The following is a 17,144-nucleotide window of genomic DNA, read 5'->3' on the forward strand; positions in this document are numbered from 1 at the left end:
CCGGCCGGCGGTTGCCAGGGGCGACCGCATTCCCCCGGGGCTCCGCGGGAGCGGGAGGGCAGGGCCTGGACGCGGACCCACCTCCCTCGCACCCTGGTTGGCCAAGGCTGCTGTCCGTCGGAGTCTCCGCTGCCGCCGATTGGGCAGCGGAAAGTTTCGCACGCTCGGCGCCCAGCGCCCCGCCCCTCCAGCCGACTGGGCCACCCCTCCCACCCCCTCCGGGAGAGGGCAGTGCGGGATCCCGTGCGCCCGGGGTTCCTGCGCCAGCGTTGGCTTCCAGGCGGGCGCGGCCCGAACGGCGGGCGGCAATGGTCCCTGAGGGGAGGCCGGACGGTGCGGGCGCCGGCGAGGAGAGCGCCCGGCTGCAGGCGGCGGGCAGCGTCCGCAAGGTGGGAGTGCCCCAGGGCGGGGGGCGCCGGGAGGTGGGGTGCCAGATCCGACGTGCTCCTGTCGCCATCTGACTCCGGCGGGCGCGGGACTGCCGGGTCGGCGCTGGCTTCTCCCGTCCGAGCGCGCCGCTAGACTCCGGGGCGAACCCCGCATCTCGCTCGCCCCTAGAGGCAAGGTGGGCTTATCGCTGGGGAAACGGGCCCGGTGCGGAGCCAGAGCCCAGCTGTCTGCCTTTGCTGGGCTCCTCTCTAGCCCGTTTGGGGACCCCTCCTGTGTCGACCAGGAAAAAGTGGGAGCGCAAGTCCACCTCTTGGTTTTCTCCAACGCTTCAGGACCCCCTTCTGTGACAGGTGTTGCGCTCTGGTCAGTGACAGCCCGTGGCCCTAGTGTTTGTTCCTGGTGCCCATCATTCCTCCTTTTCTAGCTTTGCCCTCTCTCTCCTAGGGCTGTTCAGCTTGCCCTGGGCACCCAGCTCTGTGTTTAATGAAACTTTTAGCAACAGGTGGCTGAAGCCTCGTGGGTACGGGAAATGGCTGGAGGATTGCCCAGCTAGGTGGTTTGTCCCTCCTCACCTACCCGCACCTCTGCCCCCTCCTGAAATCCCTGACCCCACGCGCTGTGGACTGTGGACCATTTCCAGGACGACTGGGGAAGCTCTGGAAGGGAGGGGGTGTGGAGACATTCGAGTCTGTGCCTGGGAAGGAGAGGGTGCTCTGGCTGCCTCCCTCTGCAGCCCGGGAGCCCAGCTGTCCCCAGGTGGTCAGCAAGAGGCTGCCCCAGTGTTTATGCCAGGCCTTGGGCATCCATGTCCCCAAGGGTTTTCAGTCAGGTGCCACCAAGCATAGGTGGCACCTGCACCCACAAGGGTGTGAGGCCTGGCCCTGCTGACCATCTTGCTGATTGTTCCCAGGCCTGTGCTGGCATAGTTGCCCCCACACGTAGCCAGTTCTGGACACTGCCCATGCCATTTCCTCCTGGGCTTCTGGGGGATCCGCTAGACCCATGCCATCAGGGCCATTGCAGGGAGGGTGTGGGGAGCTGCCCCTCTTCTCCGTCGGAGTGGAGGTTCTTCCACAGGTGGGCGAGCTGGCACATCCCTTTACCACCTGGTGCGGAAATGGGGGTGAGTGTGGCTCTCAGCCTGCCCAGCACTGCGGACTGGGCCGTAGGCACACCTCCCATCCAGGTCACACAGCCAACCTGCCTTCTGGAGGGAGCGTTAGGGTCACAAGGCCATGGGGGTGCTGGCTGCGGAGCTCAGAGGGGACCCTGGCTCAGAGGCCGTGGTCTCCCGCCTCCAACACATCTCTCCGGGAGCACTTGACATTGGAGACAAACGAACTGTGTTGATGGGGACAGCCCTGCGGGGCTGGAGGTCTCTGCCCGGCACGTGGACCACCCCTCCCCAGGCAGACAGCTGTGCTGCTCACCCAGAACCCTTAGAACCTGCTGGAGCTTTGCAGTTGGACCTTCAGAGGGATAGGGATGTAGCTTCGGCTGTGGCCTGCCCCTCTGTCCCCAAATTCTCAGGCCTCCTGGAGGGGAGACTGCTCACATCCTCTCCTCATTCCCTTTTGCACCAAGTGGGTATGGGAGGCACCACGGAGAAGAGGCGCAGGCCAGTGGGAAGACAGACACTCAACAAGCAGAGCGGAGAGAGGAGAGCCGTGTTTTGTCTTGTTCCATCCTGGTGCCACCCTGACACCAGCCCCCTTCCCATCTACAGATGAGGGCCTGCCCAGGGTCCCACAGCAGGGAGTCCTCCAAGTTGATTGCTCTTTCTCCCATTGTTCAATGTGGACAAGTCCCCTCTCCCCAGTTACCTTGAAGCCTTCTATCAAGTCCCAGAAGAACGCCTCCTCCTGCAGGAAGTCTTCCCTGATTGATCTCTCCTGAGAATACTGGAGTGTGGAGGAGATGTTGGGCCATAATCCAAGGTGGCTATGCACCAGGAGCCTTGTCTGTGCAAGGGCGTGAGACCTTCTTTAGGGTGCCCCCTGCACAGGGCTGGGACAAACTAGAGCCCCCAGAAGGTGGGAAACTGCCCTGTGTGTGACAGTGGGGGCATGCTTCCTCAGATTTGCGGAAGACAGTGGCCATTGTAGGGAGGCCAGCGTCAGCCCCGCATGAATAAAACTTCCCCTGTCTGTGCCATCAGGGCAGGGTCCTGGGAGGCACTGTGTTCTCGTCCCTGCTCCGTTCGGGGGCCAGGTGATCACCTGAGCCTGAGAGGACGTTGCCCGAGGAAGTACGTTCTGAGAAATCCTTCCCAACTCTTGGGCTGGTGACTGACCCAGACGGGAGGTCCTTAAATGGCCAGGAGGAGGTGTGGCAGCTGCGGCTGCACCAGTCCCACTGGGGCCCTGAAGCCCCTCCCCTCACCAGAGGAAGCCGCTCACCCTCGGAACCTGCCGCAGGGCTCCCTGCTTGGGGCCCGGGACGGGACGTGGGCAGGCAGGCAGGTGGCCCATATGCAGTACAGAACCCGCGCAGAGGCACTTCGGATGGTGGCCGTTGGGAGGCCTGGCCTGCTGCCTGTGAGCAGAGGGACCCTGGGCCTGTGGTTTGGGACGGAGCCCGGCAATGTTCAGCGTGGCCCAGGGGAGCCTCCTGTTAGCGCCCCAGCGGGAGCTGGCTGGGCATCCCCTCCAATTAAACGTGTGTGGCCTGGCATAATTGTGTGGGCGGGATGGGTCGTGGGTGTTACAGAAGGAATTCAAAAGGGCAGGAGGATGTGTGGTGAGTAATTGGCCATCTCCCGGTGGGAGCTCCAGGCTGGGCTGCTGAGACCCAGAGCCACACCGGACAGGCCGAGATTCTTCCCGGGGCCCCAGTCCCAGCCACATCTCCCCCTGCCATGTCCTTGCTGGCCCGGCCCCCGTAACCTGTGGCCTCTCGGCAGGGCTGTGACCTCCTGGCAAATTCGCAGCACGGCTGCCTGCAGAGCCGCAGGGCCCAGATCCACCAGCAGATCAACAGGGAGCTGAGGATGCGGACGGGCGCCGAGAACCTGTACAGGTGCGTGCTGGCTGCCTGGGACACCTGCCGCCGGCCGACCCGTGGGAAAACAGTGCCGTGTTCCCCGAGGCCCCTGCGAGGCAGGTGCATCCCGGGGCAGGGCAGTGACCCAGGTGGGTGCCTGGTCTTGTGGTCCACATGTGATTCCGTGACCATGGCCTCCCATTCAGGCTCCTGAGAGGCAGGGCTGGGCGTCCCACTGGGGTCTGGGGCAGTCATGCCGCTCAGCTGAGACCCTCACAGGTGACTCAGGCCCCCACCTTGGTGGCCCAAACTGGCAGGGGTAGGCTCAGGGCCAGCCGAGTTCTGTTCCGTGCGGGACTGGAGCAGGGCTTGAGGGGATGTCCCCACTGCTGTGCAGTGTGGGAGCCTTTGAGATGCACATGGTGACCAGCAGCTGTGTGCTGACCTTCACACACGCCAGTTCTACTGGTGATGGCCTGAGGCCCAGGGAGGAGGCCTGACCTGCTTGAGTGCAGACTGCCAGTGAGTGCAGAACCAGCCCCAGGGCGGGGCTTGGCTGGGCCTGGGCCACTCCTTTTCCTTAGCAGCCCTGGCCCCCTGTCCCTCCCATCTGTAGGGCCAGCCCTGCCTTCCTGGACCTGTGGCCCCACTGGCAGGCACAGAGAGGGTCTGATCCCTGCCCCTCCAGGGAAGTTGGCTTCCATTCGCTGTGGAGGGCAGGCTGAGCTGTGTCCTGGGGGCGCGAGAGGTGGTGGAGGACACTTACGCCCTGGAAGCTCGGGGACCAAGGAGACGTGCTTGGGCCAGACATACCCGCGACATACCTGCGTGGACAGGAGTCTGCGTGAACCATGGGGGTTTGCAGAGAAGGGGGAGGTCATCTGGTGGGCCCTGGACCCCACTGCTGCCCCCCAAGGGGGCTGGGCCCGTCAGCACATCACTGTGGGAGCGGGCTCCAGAGCTCAGGCTAGGGCAGGGGCTGCAGCGAAGCCCAGGGGCGTGGGCCCGCCTGCAGGGCTGGGGCTTCACCTCAGCCTGGCCTCCCCTAGAGCCACCAGCAATGCCCGGGTGAGGGAGACTGTAGCCCTGGAGCTGAGCTACGTCAACTCCAGCCTGCAGCTGCTGAAGGAGGAGTTGGAGGGGCTCGATGGCAACGTGGACGCCGACCAGCCCCAGAGGTGTGTGTGCACGCGTGTGCAAGGACACGGACTGGCCCCGGATGTGCGTGTGTGCATGTGTGCAAGGACGCAGGCTGGCCCCAGAGATGCATGTGTGCAAGGATGCGGAGCGGCCCCAGAGGTGCGTGTGCATGCGTGCGCAGAACAGCACCCACCACGTGTGTGTGTGGGAGGATGTGATCCAAGACAGGGCGTGGTGGGACGTGTGTGGTGTGCAAGGACATGTACCGTAATCAGAGGAGAGGCGTGTCCCGTGGGGCGGGAGTGGTAGAGGGTGGACTGCGTGGCCACTGGGGACAGCAGAGTCCAGCCTTAGAGCCCAGACTCGATGCTTCTGGTTCTAGCGAAGGTGTCACTGTCCCCATGATCCCCCTGGGGCTGAAGGAGACCAAGCAGCTAGACTGGGCCACGCCCCTGAAGGTGAGTGCTGGCCTGTGCGCCCTGGGCTCGGGGGGTCTCTGGGGCTTCCTGGTCCAGCCGTCTCACGGAGATGAAGACTCTGAGGCCCAGAGAGGAGGGGGTCTGCCCTGGAGCCCCTTGGCCTCCCCAGGCTATGGGGGATTTGGATTGGGTGGGCTTTGCAGAAAGGCACGCACCCTGGGATGGGTGTCAGCAGAACTGGAGGCCCCAAGACGGCTGCAGGGTCCTGACTCTCACTCTGAGGGTCCCTCTGGCGGGGGCCACCTCTTCCAGTCAGAGCCTGTGCTGAGAAAACCCGCTGGTTCCTGGGGCCTTGTTGGGGCTCGTGAGCCCGGCTGCCCTGGCTAGCTCGCCACTCCGGCCAGGCCGGCAGAAAGGTGCCTCGCCTCTCGGCCTCAGTGTCCTTGCCTGTCAAGGGGCAGGTCACTTGCCTCGTGGGGTTAATGAGGGAATTCAAGTAGAAACATCACCAAGTCTCCAGGCCCCATATCTGTGGTGGGGGGCACCCATGTCAGTGTGTAGACCAGGGCCTCCCCTCGCTTCGGGTCTTCACCCGCGTCGGGCTGGGAGACTTCAGGGAAGCCCAGCGCCTGTCCCTTCGAATCAGGAGCTGATCTCAGGGCACTTTGGAGAGGACAGTGCTTCCTACGAGGCTGAAATCCGGGAGCTGGAGGACCTGCGGCAGGTGGGTGGGTGCCTCCCAGTCCATAGGTGAGAAGACAGAGGCTCGGTGCTGCTGGCCCTTTGGGAATGGCTACTCTGTGCCTGTCCCCACCCCAGGGACCCTGCCTGGGTCTCTCGCCCCAATGCCCTGCACAGTCTCCTGGAGTGGCACGTGGTCCACAGCAGCCCCCGGGAGGGCAGGTGTGACCGTGTCTACCCCTAGACCCTGGGGTGCTCTCCTAGGGCTGTGGCATTCAAGGGGATTCCCAGGGCGGTGTGCGTTCCATGAGGTGGGCTGGGGCCGTGGGACCCTGCTGACTTCCACCCGGCAGGCCGCGCGGACCCCTAGCCGGAGCGAGGCGGGCCTGGAGCTGCTCACGGCCTACTACAATCAGCTGTGCTTCCAGGAGGCGCGCTTTGTCACCCCTGCCAGGAGCCTGGGGCTGCTGTTCCACTGGTAGGGGCGGGGCGGGGTGGGGCGGGGCGGGGGGCGGCGGCGCTTCTGAGACCCTGGCTTCTCGTGAGGGCTCTGCCCAGCCTGACCCGACCCTGCAGGTATGACTCGCTGACGGGGGTTCCGGCCCAGCAGCGGGCCCTGGCCTTCGAGAAGGGCAGCGTGCTCTTCAACATCGGCGCCCTCCACACCCAGATCGGGGCTCGCCAGGACCGCTCCTGCCCCGAGGGCACCAGCTGTGCTGTGGAGGCCTTTCAGAGGGCTGCGGGTGAGAGCCGCCCAGGGCTGGCCCCCCAGCTGTGCCTGCGTGGTCCTCGCTTCCAGGCGTGAGGGGCAGAGGCTTCTCTGTGGCCAGAGCTAGGGGCCCAGTACGATGGCCCCCTAGCCCGAGGGGTCACACGCACAGGCCCTCTGTGGGACGCAGAGGGTGTTCCCCAACCAGGGCCGAGCACACGGGGTGGGGGTGGGGTGGGGGTGGGGTGGCCCCGCCGTGCCACGCTGAGCCCCCTCCCCTCCGCAGGGGCCTTCAGCCTCCTGAGGGAGAACTTCTCCCACGCACCCAGCCCCGACATGAGCCCCGCCTCACTCTCCATGCTGGAGCAGCTCATGACCGCCCAGGCCCAGGAGTGCGTCTTCGAGGGCCTCTTGCTGCAGGCCCCCGTGGCTCCCCGTGACTGCCTGGCCCAGCTCCACCTGGCTCAGGAGGCCGCCCAGGTGAGGGCGGGGAGCCCGGCCAAGCTGCGGTGTCTCAGTGAGCAGCAGGGCCTGGGTCGACGGTGCCGGCTGGAGCTTAGGAGCAGAGCCAGGATCTGGGCGGGGGGCGGGTACAGGGCCTCCTGTAGGGCCCCAGAGCCGGCTGTCAACCCCGAGGTCCTGAGTCCCCGCCTCTGGGGCAACACCAATCAGGGCAGGAACCGGGGCCCTGCCCCTGAGCTCAGCCTGGCATGGGGCAGGGCCGCTGGGACTTTGGTCGAAGCCAAGCCCCAGGGTGGGGACGGGTGGGGGCCCAGGCCGCTGGGCTCGCGGGAGGCCCCACCATCCTGCCGTGTGCGCCAGCAGGTGGCGGCCGAGTACCGGCTGGTGCATCAGACCATGGCCCAGCCGCCCGTCCAGGACTACGTGCCCTTCCCCTGGACCACCCTGGTGCACGTGAAGGCCGAGTACTTCCGCGCCCTGGCCCACTACCACGCGGCCCTGGCCCTGTGTGACGGCGCCCGTGAGTGCCCCGCCCCGCATGCCCGTGTGCCGGCAGGGCCCCGCCGGCGCCTCACCGCCCTCTCTGACCCACAGCGGTGGCGGAGGCGGAGCTTCCAGCCCTCGAGCAGATCTTCCTCGGGCTCCCGGCCTCGTCTGAGCCCCGGGGCCCCGCCCTGCCCCAGGAGCAGGAGGACCGCCGGAAGCTGGGTGAGGCGGCTGAGGGAGGGGCGGGGCGCTGGGGCCTCCGCGGGCGTGAATGCCCCACTCCACCCTGTCATCCCCAGTCCTGATGCCCCGGCGCTGGCGGGTGGGGTCCCCAGCTCGCCCGGAGCAGGGGCCCCAGCAGTGCGGGCGGCGTCGGGAGGGGGCGGGGGCAGGGGGGGCGAGCCACACACGGCGGCAGTTCTTTCGCGGCTCAGACCTGCCGTCGGGCCCTCAGGATGAGCCCAGAAGCCCTCGCTTGCCCTCCTCTCGCAGCACCTGGTGGTGGGGGAGCTGGGGCCCAGCCTGGAAGGGCCAGGCAGGCAGCGTGTGACAGCTCTGTCCCGTGCAGGCAAGGCCCACCTGAAGCGGGCCATCCTGGGTCAGGAGGAGGCCCTGCGGCTGCATGCCGTGTGCCGGGCCCTGCGCAGGGTGGACCTGCTGCAGGTCGTGCTGGCCCAGGCGCTGCGGCGCTCTCTGGCCAAGTACTCGGAACTCGACCTCGAGGACGACTTCTGTGAGGCCGCCGAGGCCCCTGACGTTCGGCGTGAGCAGCCAGGCCCCTTGGGTGGGTGTGTCCTGGCCCCAGGGGGGCGGGGGGCGGAGGCCTCCTGGCGAGCAACAGCCATTTGCCACAGAGCTATGGGCCCTGGAAGGAGGAGCGGGGCACTTGGCGGGGGATCCGTGACGGCAGCTCCACGCCCCCCTCTCCCTGCACCTGGGACCCCCAAGAACCACGCCCCGGGGCTCCTCCAGCTGGTGGCCCACAGAGGGGCCGGTGTGCACGGGCTGCATTCGGGTCACCCACTCCGCTCTGGCCGAGCCGCACCCGGCTGCTTCCCAGGGTTCTGGGGCCGAGAGCCTTGGGCTCAGCCACGCCCTCCCTCCCCCTTCTCCCTTTCAGCTAAGACGCAGCGGAGGCCGGAGGGCAGGGCGCCCAGCTTCTCCCGGGTGAAGGTGGCTGACATCTTCCATCGTCTGGTGAGCACCTCCCAGGCCACCCCCACCTCGGCTCTGCCCTGCGTTCTCAGGCAGGCCCTCGATGGCGGCCCAACCCTGCCCGGCCCCCTTGCAGACCCTGCTGGTTTCTGTCCCCAAATGTGGAGATCGGGGCGAGGGTGCTCCAGGCCGGGGCTCCCCCGAGGGCGGCAGCCCAGCCAGGCCTCTGATCTCTGACCTCTGGCCGCCCCCAGGGGCCCCTGTCCGTGTTCTCAGCCAGGAACCGCTGGCGGCTGGCAGGGCCCATCCACGTGGCCCGAGGAGAGGGCGGCTTCGGCTTCACGCTGCGGGGCGACGCGCCCGTCCTCATCGCGGCTGTCGTTCCAGGGGGCCGGGCCGCGGTAAGGGGCCCCGCCCCGGGGCTGACTGCGGGAAGGGGGAAGATGGGACTGGCCAGAGGTGGAGGGGTGCCCGCGGGACTCTCCCCGCCTCCCTGCAGGCGGCCGGCCTGAAGGAGGGTGACTACATCGTGTCAGTGAACGGGCAGCCGTGCAGGTGGTGGAAGCATGCAGATGTGGTAGCCCAGCTGAAGGGCGTGGGCGACGAGGGCGTGAGCCTGCAGGTGCTGACGCTGCTGCCTGGTGCCGAGCCGCCTGGCTCGGTGAGCCCCGGGGCCCTGGGGGGGTGGTCCCTAACTCCTTGTCCCGCCCCGGCCCTGGGCCTTCCGCCAAGCCCCCAACATGCGCAGATGCCAGGAGGGCACTCGGGTGACCTTCCAGGCAGCAGCCGCCTATGCTGCGGCCTCCACCTGGTAGCAGCTCCTGCCCTTGACAAGGCCCCAGCCCACCCCTCAGCTGGCCTCCACCCTCCTGGAGGCCCCGGGGTGCCCTGCTGCATGGCCGCCCTCCCAGGGACCCCGCCATGTGCCCCCTGAATACCACCCAGCTCGTCCCTGTCGCACTCACCAGGCTGGCCACAAGCAGGCCAGGCCAGGGTGCCGACCGATACCCATTTCCATCCCGAACACAGGGGGACCGCCGGCCAGCCCTGGGGGCGCTTCTGAGGAGCCAGAAGGAGTGTGGCTGGGAGACACCAGGGCCCGCACAAGCCAGCCCCAGGCCCCTCCTTGGCTGGAACCGCAAGGCCAAGAGGGGCAAGGCTGGAAGGAGGCTGTCCCCAGCCCCACACCCCTGAGCCGGGCTGCCCAGGCCGGCAGTGAGGGGCCAGCTCTCCCCACACCCCAGCCCCAGCACAGGCTCCAGCTGACTGGGAGTGAGGACCCCATGCACGCCTTCCTGACCCCAGAGCACCTTCGGGCCAGTTTGCTGCCCCACCCAGTGCCCAGAGCTGCCCATTAAAGACATTGTGAGATGAGGTGTGTCCGAGCCCAGTGATGTGGGCCAGGTGCTGCCCCCCCCATACGGGAAGTGTCACAGTCGCCTCTGGACCCCAACTCCCAAGTGCCAGGAGGCTGCCCCTGGGCTGCCCTGTCCTCCTGCGCCCCGGGTGCCCACTTGAGGGCAGCTTCCCGGGTGGGGGTGTCCGGCTGCCCTTCTTGGATCCTGAAGGAGCCGTCCCCAGAGAGCCAGGCAGGCTGGGGTGACGTGTTGCCAGCGGGTCCCTGCAGCCCAGATGCCCCCTGCCCCCCGTGCTGGGCTCCTGAGGCCCCTCAGCTGAGCTCTCCCCATCCCCCCGCCCCCCCAGCATGCCATATCTTGTCCACACCCTCCCTCAGGACTGGCTGCGCCCCAAGCCAAGCTTCTGTTTGGCCCCCAGTGATTCCTTCTGGGCACCCCTCCCGCTGGCCCACCTGGCGCCCAACAGGCTGGAGGAGGCTCAGCTGCCTTCCCGCCCTGCCCCTCCCTCCGCACAGCAGCCTGGAGTGCCCACAGCGCTGCCTCCCATCTGGTCGGGGTCCCAGCCAAGGCCAGCTACTGCAACACCCTTTACTGTCCCTCCGTGGACAGAACGGGGACCCATCCCTGCTTCCGTCCCTCCTGTCCCCTCATCCTGACCCCTTCTGCGTCGAGGGCCTAGATCTGATCCCAGCCCTGCACCTGCAGTCCAGTCCTTTACCAAGCCGCCTGCCAGGCCCATCTCCCGCCCTCACTTCCCATCTGGCCAAGCTCCACCCGCCCTCACCCTGTCTCCGCCCTCACCCCGCCAGGCCCCACCCCATCCTGCCAGGCTCTGCCCCACCTGTCCTCGCCCTGCAGTCGAGCCTGGGCGTCCGAGGCCCCTGCTCCAGCCTCGGGCGGGTGTCTGCGGGGCCGTTTCATCCTCCTGCACCTGAGCCCAGCACTGAGGGGTGCCCCCAGCCCACTCTAGCCCCCTTGGACTCCTCCCCAGCCCCTTTGGCACTGAACTGGGCTCCTCAGACCGTGAGCCTTCAGTGTTCCCCCCCAGCCATGCGTACTGGTGGACGGCCCCCAGAGACCACGGCGGCCACACTCTCCTGGATCCCCCGGTGGTGGTGTGGCTCAGGATCTGGCCCCAAAAAGAGGAGTGAGAGGTGGGACGGGGTGCCGCCTGCAGCCCTAGGCAGGGTTGGGGGGAGGCAGGGGTCCCCGTGGCCACCAGGGGGCAGCCGCTGCCCGCTAAGTGCAGTGCAGGTTTGGGGAAGGGCGAGCAGCAGACCCAGGAGAGCAAGGAAGCCCCCCTGCAGACCAAGGCCCAGCCACCCCCGTCTCCGGGCATCATCCCTGTCCCCTCTGTGAGGTCCCCAGGCAGGAGCAACCCTGTGGGGGGGCCAGGCAGGCCTGGCCCCTGCCATCCACCACCTTCTTTAGCATCACTGGGGCAGGGGAGTGAGTGGGCGGGGGGGCGGGGGGGGGCGGTGAGAGTGTGAGGGAATGGGTAAGTGGGTGTGATGAGGGCATGCAGCTTTCGGAGTGGGATGGCAGGGCTGCGCCACCTGCCGGAGCCTAGGGACAGGGCATCCAGGTGCGTCCCTCCCCGACCCACCTGCCCCTCCTGGGAGAATGCCCCTCTCAGCAGAACCGGCCAAGGTCACCTCCGCACTTACTAATTTGATTAATAAAACTGTGCATCAAGGAAGCATTACCCGCTAATCGGGGACGACAGGGCTGGCAGGTCCTGTCCAGGACTCAGCAACTTGCCTGCTTCCAGCAGCCGATCTGGACCCAAGAGGGGCTGGGACTGGGCACGGAGCTGCTACCTGCTTCTCGCCCCAGGCAGGTGGGGAGGGCCCCTTGCCAAGGACCAGACCCTCCCCATGCGGACAGCCGGTGGTGCACGCCCCACCAGGGCCTTCCCAGCCCCTCCCTTGCCCTGCACAAGTGGCCTGCCTCCCGGCCCTCAGGCAAGCCAGGGCCTTTGCTCCCCTGGGCCAGGTGGGGCTGGGCATCGAGGGGAACTCCAGCTCTCCAGGAAGCAGTGAACCCACTTTCCAGATGGGAAAGTAGGTGCTGAGCGTGGGGCACAGACCAACCGGCGTCCCACAGGGCCAGCGGAGGCTCTGCCCACACGTTTCAGCTGTTCCTGGACGCCGAGAGTACTGCCACCCTGTGTCCAGCACACCTCAGCACACAGCATACAGCACACGGCCCACCCAGTCTCCCTGGCATCTCCCTAGTGTCCCTGGACGGCTGAGTTGGCCAAAGGCGGAGTCCTGGGCTGGCTCCAGGAGGCCTTGGGGATGAGGTCATGGACACGACTCTGGGCCTGGCAGGACCCCCGGCGGTCAGTCGTGGCCTGACCCCCACCATGAGGGCAATACTGCACCCCCGTGGGGGCAGGACTCAGAACAAGCTGGCAGTGGCCTGTCTGGCACCCGAGGGTGAGTCCCGCTACACACGACATCAGCCTGGGGTTGTGTGAGCACCTGGCCCAGCCCAGGAGTGAAGCAGGCGGCTGAGGGGCTTCTCCGTGTGTGCCAGGGGACTGTCCAGGCTGGGAGAGGGACTATGCCCTGAGGGCCCACCTGGGCTGAGTCCTCTCCCCAGTGGCAGCGGGCTGCCCTGACGGGCTGGCGCGTGGGGATCCGCACACAGTGGGGCTGGGGGTGAGAAGGCGCACGCCTGCCCGGCCCATCCACTCTGCCCTGATGTGTCTAGGGGCTCCGGCCCTTCCCAGATGCCTGCCCCGTAACAGCGCCCCAGCCCCATTCTGCCCTGTGCTCTCTGCCCCCTCAGTTCCAAGCTGGGATGTGCTCAGCCTTCCTCAGATGTGGCCACGTCTCAGGTCGGTCACGGCTCTAAACCCCCCACTTTCCGGTCCAGCCACATCCCGTTGTCGCGATGCCCCGGATGGGCCGTGGGCCACAGACAGGGATGGCGCCGGCTCATCCACAAGCTCCACAAATACCTGGGAAGGTGCAGCCGCCTGGTGCGAGTGTCCCGTGCATGTGCCACCCGGGGAGGGAGGGTGAGGGCCGGGAGCTTCCGAGGCGGCAGCGGGACACTGTCCTTGTCCCCGTGCCCAGCGCGGGGAGGGCCCGGGAGGACTTGGGAGAGCGTGGGGCTGAGGGCGTGCGCTGAGCAGCGTGCACGCGGAGCTCCCCGGCACGCGCCCGGGCCGCCCCGGCCGCCGCCCCCCCCGCCCCACGCAGGGACGTCTCATTTTCCAGAGCGGTCTCGCGCTGCGCGGGGAGGTTGGGCTGAGTGCACGCTGTGATCGTTTTGCTTTGCCAACAGAAAACTGCCGCGAGGGGAAAAGGCAAACTCCCTTTCGCTTGGGTCAGCAGTGAGCGCAGCAGATTAATGTGAGGAGAGGCGTGGGCGCGGAAGGAAGGGAGCCCCGAGGCGGCGGCGGGAGGGCCAGGGAGGGGGTGGGGCGCAGGGGTCACAGGGGAGGGCCAGGTGGAGGACAGGTGTCAGGGCCGCCGGCTGGGGGGACTCCTCCTGGCTTCGCTCTTCCCCCGTACCCCCTCGATTCACTTCTCCCAGGGCTCCCACCGCACCCCACCCCCACCCGCACCCAGCCCAGGCCCATCCACCTCCGCCCCAATCCCCCAAAAGGCAGGCTTGGCCCAGGAGCCTCCAGAACAGGACCTGGATCGATGGCACACTCCAGCCGGAACCCCACTAACCATGACCACGAGGTGGTTCCCAGCCTTCACCCCACTGGACACCAGCCCCTGGGGTGAGCCCACGGGAGGTAGCACTCGGGGACCCAGGGCCAGTGTGAGAGGCGGTGCGGCTCACCAAAGCTGCACAGCCGCCGCGGGGGTGGGGGCCGCCAGGGTGGTCCCAGGGCCCTGGGGATCCAGAAGTGGGGTGCGTGGGAGGCAGTTAAGTGGGAGAAGCAGCCGCTCTGACCCCGAGCTCCTGGTGGGGCCGAGTCCCCAAGGCCCTGCTGAGAAGGCTGGGTTAGAGGTCTGCCGGCCCTCATGGAGGCCGGGAGGTAGGGCTCCAGCGTTGGGGTGTCCCGTAGGGACCCAAGCCCAAGAAGCCCGAGGCACACTGCTCCCAGCATCCCGAGACAGAGCTTTTGTTGGAGACGCTGAACTTGCTGCCTGACCGCAGAGGGCTCAATGGTGGCCCCCAAAAGATACAGCCACCCAGAACCTGTGAACGTGCCCTTGTGTGGAAAAAGGATCTTTGCAGATGTATTCAAGTTACGGATCTTGGGATGAGATCATCCTGATTACCCGGTGGGCCCTGAATCCACTGACACGTTTCCCAGTAAGAGACAGAAGAGGAGAGGCCGTGTGAAGACACGGGCAGAGACGAGTGCTGAGACAGCAGCCTAGGAGCACCTGGGGACACCAGAGCGGAAGGGACCAAGAAGGGTCCTCCCCTCCAGCCTGCGAGAGAGCACGGCCCTGCCGACACTTCCATCTCAGACTTTTGGCCTCCAGAACTGGGAGAGAACAAGTTTCCGGTGTTTTAAGCTTCCGAGTTTAGGGTAATTGGTTAGAACAGCAGCAGGAAGCCAATACGCCGACCTCACACAAGTCCCCGTGTTTCTGGGCCTCAGTTTGTCCTTCCGTAGGATGGACAACAGGGCCTCAGGTGTTGGATTAGAGGAGTGGGCTCAGCCCAGCTGTCCAGGAGAAGCATCTCCCACTTCTGGAAAGCCCGCCCCACCCCCAGATTCTGAAGCACGTGGCTGGGGCACTCGGTCACGATGGCCTGAACATCTGCATTTCGGGACTGTCCAGCTAGAGGCGGACCGAGTGGATGAGGCAGCCACAGACATCCCCCACCCTGCTCACCTCCCTCGGCCTCAGAGTCCTGGGGGCTCAGAGCCTTCTGTGGCTGGCTCCCAGGTGGCTGTGTGCCTTTGAGGCATCTCACCACCCCTCAGACGGGCCATGGGTCCTGAGTGCTGCCTCCTGGGGGCTCAGCCCCAGGGGGAGGTGGGAGACCGTTCTCTCGGTGGCTGGTGAGGCCTCTGCACAGGGCCGTGGGGTCGCTCAGAGTCCGTGTGAAGCAGCCCGGCCACGCCCCTGGCTGTGTGTGTTAGGGGGGTCTGAGGCCTGGGGGGCTGCCCAGGCTCAGCCAGCACCCCATCCACCCCCCCCACCAGGGCCAGGCACCCTAGCAAGCTTTGCCCTCTTCCCTGTGGCCGGGGTCTGTGCGTTCAGCTGTCGTGCAGGTGAGCCTACCTCACCGAGCTCCTGGGGGGGGGCGATGGACCCAAAAACAGTTGCCCCCAGGTAAATTTAGAAGGCTCGACTGGGGCCGTCCAAGGAAGTGGAGTGGAGGTGACTTGGGTCAGGGTCAGTAGTCGGTGTGGCCGCCGAGGGAACGGGCAGTGCACGGGTTTAGAGGACACTGAACCCCGCCCCCCCCACGAGCCCCCCTCTCCCAGCACCAGGGGTGAGGGTCTCCCGGGGCAACCTCGGCCGCCCCTTCTGTGGCCGCGTGCCTCCTGGTGCGAGGGAAAGGAGAGCCGCCCTGCCCCTGCGGGGCAGCCCCGAAACACCCCTCCCCTCCCTGCACCTGCCACAACAGAGCCACCTCTTCAGGGGGTGCTCCTGGAACCCCTCGGCGGAATCCCGGCCAAACATCTCTGCCTGGCCAGTCTCCTGGGACAGAGGGTCCCTGGGCTCACAGCCCAGGAGGGACAGGGGAGGAGTGGAGGGGACAGCGGCTTGCGGAGTCCTCAGGGACCAGAGCACACCCAGCACTCTGCTCGGACGGCTGGGAGAAGTCCTGTGCCTCTGGCCTGATGCATCGCTCTCTGCTGACTCTGGGCCGCCAGCCCTGCCCCGCCCCCCCGCAGCTGTGCCAGTGTCTGGAAGCCTCCTCTGCTTGCTCCAGTGCAGCTTAAGCTCATGAGAAACCCCACTATGGCCCTCCCCCTCCTCCCCTCCCCCTTCCTCCCTTCCCCTCCCTCTTCCCAGCCTCCCCTCCCCAGGGCCTGCACTCTCTCAGTGGCACCTAGCTCCGGGGCCAGGTGGGCATGGTCCTCACCTGCCCCTGAGTGGAGTTGAGGCAGGATGTGTGGGAAGGAGGGCAGGTGGGCTCCCAGAGGGGGCGGGGAAGGACGAGACAGAACTGCCCAGCTGAAGCCCAAGGCCCCACTTGTAAGGGGCTGTCCCTGGGGCGCCCTGTCCCAGCCTGCGAAGAACGCATCGCTGGGTCTCAGTTTCCCTACCTGAGAGCTCAGAGCCCTGCTGCGGCGGGGTGGGGGGCAGCGACGTCTGGGAGTCCTGCGTCCCTCCAGGAGCGGACGTGCCCGCCGTGACTCCCTCCTCTCCGGACGCTGACTGTGGACTGAGCCGGGGTCGGGGTGAGCCCAGCCACCACGCGCTCACACACACACACAGCCACTCCTCCCAGGCCATGCAGACCGCGAGGCCGGCTCCAGGTCCCGCACGCTCGGCCCACGGCACCACCAGGGAGCGCAGGAGGAAGCACCGGGCCGGGAGGGCGGGGTCAGCCCCGGAAAGGCAGGAAGGACCCTCCTCACTTCCTGGATCCCCTCCGAGGCTCCTGGGCCTTCAGAGGAGCAGAGAGGAGCCGGCCTCCGCCCACCTGCTGCCTCGCCCCTCCCCTCCCCTCCCCTCCCCCCCTGCCAAGACTCCCCTTTGCCACCTTCGCCTGCTCCACTTGCCCCATTGCTCCAGCCAACGTTCGGACCAGTAACAGCTCCAGCACCGTGGCCGCTGCCGGCCAGTAGCAGCACGTCCACCCCCACCCCGTCCCCACGGCCGTCAGCACCGTCACCTCCACACTGTCCCCGGCATCCACACATCATGTCCCCCGCACTGCGTCTCCGTCACTTGACCAGCAACACCATCACCGCCATGGCCGACAGCCACATCAGTGTCACCGCTGACTCGGTCTTAATTCCCTCAACGGCCACGACACGCCACCTTTACAAGTCCCTGGCCAGGCTCTTCTTCACCATTGTCCCTTCTTCTGGACAGAGGACCTCGGGTTGGGGCCAGTCAGTGCTGGCATGATGACGACAGGGTCCAGAGCGCGCCTAGGATCAGCTCAGGAGGGCCACCAGAACCCCGCTCAGCTTGCATCACTGAGCTGCGCTCTAGGCACTAAGAGGTGAAGCCAGGCCCCGGCCCTGGGGGGCTGACCACTGATGGGGCTGAGACACGCATCTCAGGGCGGCGGCAGTGACAAGCTCAGGGAACTTTGGGAGCCCAAGGGGCCTTCACCCCCCCCTGCCCAGTTTCAGGTTGGTCCCTGGGGACAGGGGGGATGAGGAGAGCCTAGAAGGGGCAGGAGGCAGCTTGGCAGAGAGAGGCAGGGCCGAGGTGCCTGGGGTGGGGCTGGGGGCCGGGACTCACC

At 66.9% G+C, this 17,144-nt stretch overlaps 1 protein-coding gene across 3 annotated transcripts; it reads left to right on the plus strand.

Moving 5' to 3' along the window:
- The first annotated feature begins 225 nt into the window (after positions 1 to 225).
- On the plus strand, positions 226 to 9,789 carry RHPN1 (rhophilin Rho GTPase binding protein 1). 3 transcript variants are annotated; one of them, XM_060035348.1, is made up of 15 exons: positions 226 to 389; positions 3,293 to 3,408; positions 4,422 to 4,550; positions 4,895 to 4,970; positions 5,578 to 5,655; positions 5,966 to 6,090; positions 6,189 to 6,355; positions 6,608 to 6,801; positions 7,147 to 7,303; positions 7,378 to 7,491; positions 7,838 to 8,032; positions 8,390 to 8,466; positions 8,679 to 8,825; positions 8,924 to 9,085; positions 9,454 to 9,789. In XM_060035348.1, exons 1-15 carry the CDS (start codon positions 309 to 311, stop codon positions 9,616 to 9,618), a joined length of 1,983 nt encoding a protein of 660 aa, XP_059891331.1. In that variant the 5' UTR covers positions 226 to 308; the 3' UTR covers positions 9,619 to 9,789. The 3 variants fall into 3 exon arrangements, with proteins under 3 accessions (XP_059891331.1, XP_059891332.1, XP_059891333.1); XM_060035349.1 differs by having other exon boundaries at positions 8,924 to 9,046; XM_060035350.1 differs by having other exon boundaries at positions 6,041 to 6,090.
- The last annotated feature ends 7,355 nt before the right edge of the window (positions 9,790 to 17,144 follow it).

Source organism: Delphinus delphis, chromosome 17 (genome assembly GCF_949987515.2).
Source record: "Delphinus delphis chromosome 17, mDelDel1.2, whole genome shotgun sequence".
Taxonomy (NCBI): Eukaryota; Metazoa; Chordata; class Mammalia; order Artiodactyla; family Delphinidae; genus Delphinus; species Delphinus delphis.